Raw genomic sequence first — 3,905 nt, 5'->3', positions numbered from 1 at the left:
TTTTGGTGCAGACTTGTGATGATGACTTGCATTCTCATTTCGTGAGGGAATAAAGTATGTTTGATAGACTTTGGTGCACAGATTTGTGACGATGACTTGGGAGAGGAGTTGCTTGTAACAAACACCACTAGCCATGTTATTAGGAAAATTTCTTATGCATATCTATTAATTGTAAAAATTCTGTAGAAGTTAAGCAAACCTCTTCTTCACGTTATTATGTCAGCGCGTGTGTCATGGTCATAGCGACCAAGTCATCCAATTCGTTTTCCAACAACAACAAAAAAAGAATCTTACTTTCGTGCAAGTGAATGGACCTTGCGTGTGTGTATATATATACATATACAAGTTAAGTATGGTCTTTCCTTCAACTTATGAGTCAGTCTGGCTAATCTTCCTTACCACTCTATGACCATCAGTTGTGGTTACAAGGGCTGCTCTAATTTCTCAAAGCATGTTATTTTCTTCCTAATCATTTTGTTGTTTAGCACTAGAGCATGCTGTGAGGATCATCCACATGCGCCTAAGAGGATCAATTGCTTGGAGAGCGAAAGGAGAGCTCTACTTGCCATCAAGTCTGACTTGTATAAATCTGACTACTGGCTTTCTTCTTGGACCGGTTACGACTGCTGCAAGTGGCGAGGAGTTTCTTGTGACAACACCACCAACCATGTCATTAGGCTTGATCTTCACTACCCACTTGATCAATATCTTGATCCTCCTAAAAAAAGTAAGGTAAATCCTTCTTTGTTTGAACTGAAGCATTTAAAATATCTTGACTTAAGCTTGAACAACTTCTCAACCCTGGTGCCTAGTATGATTTCCTCGCTTGTCCATTTGGAACATCTTAATCTATCTTGTGTCAACTTTGATGGATTAATTCCTCAACAATTGGGCAATCTTCCTAATCTACGCTTCCTCGACCTTAGTTGTTACGATTGCTATTCTTCACTATGGTCAAATAATCTAAGTTGGCTCTCCCACCTGACTTCTCTGGAATATCTAGATATGAGTTTTGTCAATCTCTCTTTAGCAAATAGCTGGATTCACCAAATAAATTATAATAGCCTAAAACATCTTGCTCTATCAAATTGTTTGCTACAAGATGCAGTAGGAGCTAATGCAGATACAATGAAACTCAATTCGTTAAGTAATATTTCTATGAAGGTAAATAGGAAGTTGAAGCATTTGGATTTTGCTTGTAATTCTTTAACAAAAATTCCATTTGATATGGAAAGTTTTATCCATCTGGAGTATCTAGATTTATCTTGGAATAATATAATTGGAGAGATACCTTTGAGCATGAGCAATGTTATCCACTTGATGCATTTAGATTTGTCTCGGAATCATATCACTGGAGAGATACCTCTGAGCATGGGCAACCTCACTAGCTTATTATATTTGGATTTGTCATCTAATGGATATTTTGGACGTATACCAGATTTTATGGGCAACCACTCTAGCTTATTACTTATGGATTTGTCATCTAATGAATTTTCTGGACGCATACCGGATGCTTTCTGCAAGCTCATCTATTTGGAGGAGTTATTACTATTTGATAATAATATTTCTGGTCAAATACCAGAAAACATGGGTAATCTTCACAACTTAAGGTATTTTGATGCATCAATGAATAACTTGATGGGGCAGATACCATTGAGTTTGGGTGATCTATGCAACTTGGAAACTCTTGATTTGTCTTTGAATAATATTGGTGGAGAACTAACAAATCTACTTGATGGTTTGTCTAAATGTCTACAAGGATCTCAGTTATGGTACTTTAACATTCATGGCAATAAGTTAAGTGGGTCAATCCCTTTCAGTCTTGGGCAATTATCTCAACTGCGATTCTTGGATATCTCATGGAATTTATTACAGGACAACATGACTGAGGCTCACTTCTCCAACCTCACTGACTTGAGTGATTTGGATATATCTTATAACTCTTTGAATTTGATTTTATCAGATGATTGGGTTCCTCCTTTTCATGCTAAGAAGATCCATATGAGCTATTGTCATTTGGGAACTAGATTTCCTTCCTGGATTCAAACACAAAGAACTTTGGAAGACTTATCTTTATCTGGAGTTGGACTTTATGGAAATATTCCAAGTTGGTTCTCAGATTTCATTTTCAATAATTCACAATTTCAACTTGATATAAGCTCAAACAATTTGAATGGTCAGTTACCTTCTAGTTTATCCAACATTATGGATCTATCAAATAACTCCTTTGAAGGAACAATTCCATCAAGCTATGCAAAATTTGAATATGCTAAGGTATTAAAGTTGTCCAATAACCATATCCATGGTAGTTTACCGGCCTTCTTTTGCAATTTCACTAATTTATATATGCTACACCTATCCAACAATTACTTATCCGGCGAAGTCCCAAATTGTCATGGCTCATATCCAATTAATTTGAACTCCTTGCACCTGAACAATAACAATTTGTCTGGACCATTTCCATCTATCTTAAGGAATTCTAAAAAATTAATTGTTCTTGATCTTGGCGGGAATAAATTTTCTGGTGAAATACCAAAATGGGTGGGAAGGAGCTTTCCATTGCTAAAGATTCTTCGTTTGAGCTCAAACTTATTCCATCATTCTATTCCGGCAAATATAGGAAATTTTACTTTCCTCCAAGTTTTGGATCTTTCATCCAACAGTCTTATTGGCAGTATACCATCAACTATTGAAAATTTAAGTTTTATGGGTGTGAAACAAAACTACACTCATAATCTATTACGTTTTAGTGGTGACTCTTCTGGTTTTCATGGATGTGAATCTTGTGGCTATTTTTCTAATGGTGACATGGGCTATATCCTTGATGATAACATTAAAATTACTGCAAAAGGGTCAACCAATGAATACACTAAAGCGCTTAGTGCGGTGGCAAGCATAGACTTGTCAAACAATGAGCTTTCTGGAGAAATTCCAAAAGAGATTACGAAGCTGCATGGATTGTGCTTCCTCAACTTATCCAACAATCATTTGACAGGAAGGATTCCAGAAAATATTAGTGCCATAACAGAATTGGAGTCTCTTGACTTATCGATGAACCATCTTACAGGAGAAATTCCTTCCAAACTATCTTCTTTGAACTTTCTCAGTTTCTTGAATATCTCCTACAACAACTTGTCAGGAAGAATCCCAACAGGCGGCCAATTTTCAACTTTCAATGACTCTATCTACGCCGGCAACAAGGGCCTTTGTGGTGTGCCACTACCAGAGTGTCCCGATGATGATGCTAATCATTCACCATCTCAAATAGGAGAAAATGAAAAAGGTGACAAGCTTGGAACAATTTTGAATTATACCTTCATTGTGATTGGGTTCATAGTTGGTTTTTGGGCATATTTTGGCATGGTTATCATGAAAAAGTCCATAAAGGCTACTCTCTTTCAATTGGCGGACAAGATGTATGATTGGATATACGTACAACTCTCGCTGAGGATTGCAAAGCTGAATATGAAGTGGCAAAAATGAACTTAAGCCCTTGAACTTTCAAGTAGTGAAGAGGGATTGCTTCCTTTTATATATAGTTGGTCATATTTAGTTGTGAATGCTTTTGTGTATTAAGAAAGTTGTGGTGTGAATGTTATTGTGTATGATGAAAGTGCGCTGCGAAAGTTTGAAACTATAAAAGCTGAAACTCGCATGGTGTAATGATGTTATTCTATCATGTTTTTGTTCTAACAAAAAAAAAGAAAGGAAAATAGATGTAATTTAATATTTTAAACATATCTTTATGTTATTGTCATTTTAGTAATCAGTAATCACTCAACATATTATGTATTACGTAGTGTAATACAATTACAGGTTTACTAGCATGGAAGATAGTAACAGAATATTATGCGTACAAGAATTACTGACACCTATATATATATATATTGTGTTATAGTTTAATC

General features: G+C 35.8%; 1 protein-coding gene across 3 annotated transcripts; it reads left to right on the top strand.

Moving 5' to 3' along the window:
* The first annotated feature begins 368 nt into the window (after nt 1-368).
* On the top strand, nt 369-3,679 carry LOC121970739 (receptor-like protein EIX1). Of its 3 annotated transcripts, none has more exons than XM_042521641.1 (2): nt 369-727; nt 1,439-3,679. In XM_042521641.1, exons 1-2 carry the CDS (start codon nt 406-408, stop codon nt 3,481-3,483), a joined length of 2,367 nt encoding a protein of 788 aa, XP_042377575.1. In that variant the 5' UTR covers nt 369-405; the 3' UTR covers nt 3,484-3,679. The 3 variants fall into 3 exon arrangements, with proteins under 3 accessions (XP_042377575.1, XP_042377574.1, XP_042377573.1); XM_042521640.1 differs by having other exon boundaries at nt 1,331-3,679; XM_042521639.1 differs by having other exon boundaries at nt 369-3,283; nt 3,379-3,679.
* The last annotated feature ends 226 nt before the right edge of the window (nt 3,680-3,905 follow it).

The sequence above is a fragment of the Zingiber officinale genome, chromosome 4A (assembly GCF_018446385.1).
Source record: "Zingiber officinale cultivar Zhangliang chromosome 4A, Zo_v1.1, whole genome shotgun sequence".
NCBI classification, from domain to species: Eukaryota; Viridiplantae; Streptophyta; class Magnoliopsida; order Zingiberales; family Zingiberaceae; genus Zingiber; species Zingiber officinale.
The sequence above is the reverse complement of the archived record's forward strand: the minus strand, read 5'-3'. Positions and strand labels throughout refer to the sequence as shown.

What these genes read in the sequence shown, in the direction of transcription:
- LOC121970739 (XM_042521639.1), top strand. Translation starts at nt 406, where the DNA reads ATGACCATCAGTTGTGGTTACAAGGGCTGCTCTAATTTCTCAAAGCAT. An exon ending in AATAGGAGAAAATGAAAAAG is followed by an intron (nt 3,284 to 3,378) that starts GTGACAAGCTTG and finishes ATCATGAAAAAG; the next exon opens with TCCATAAAGGCTACTCTCTT.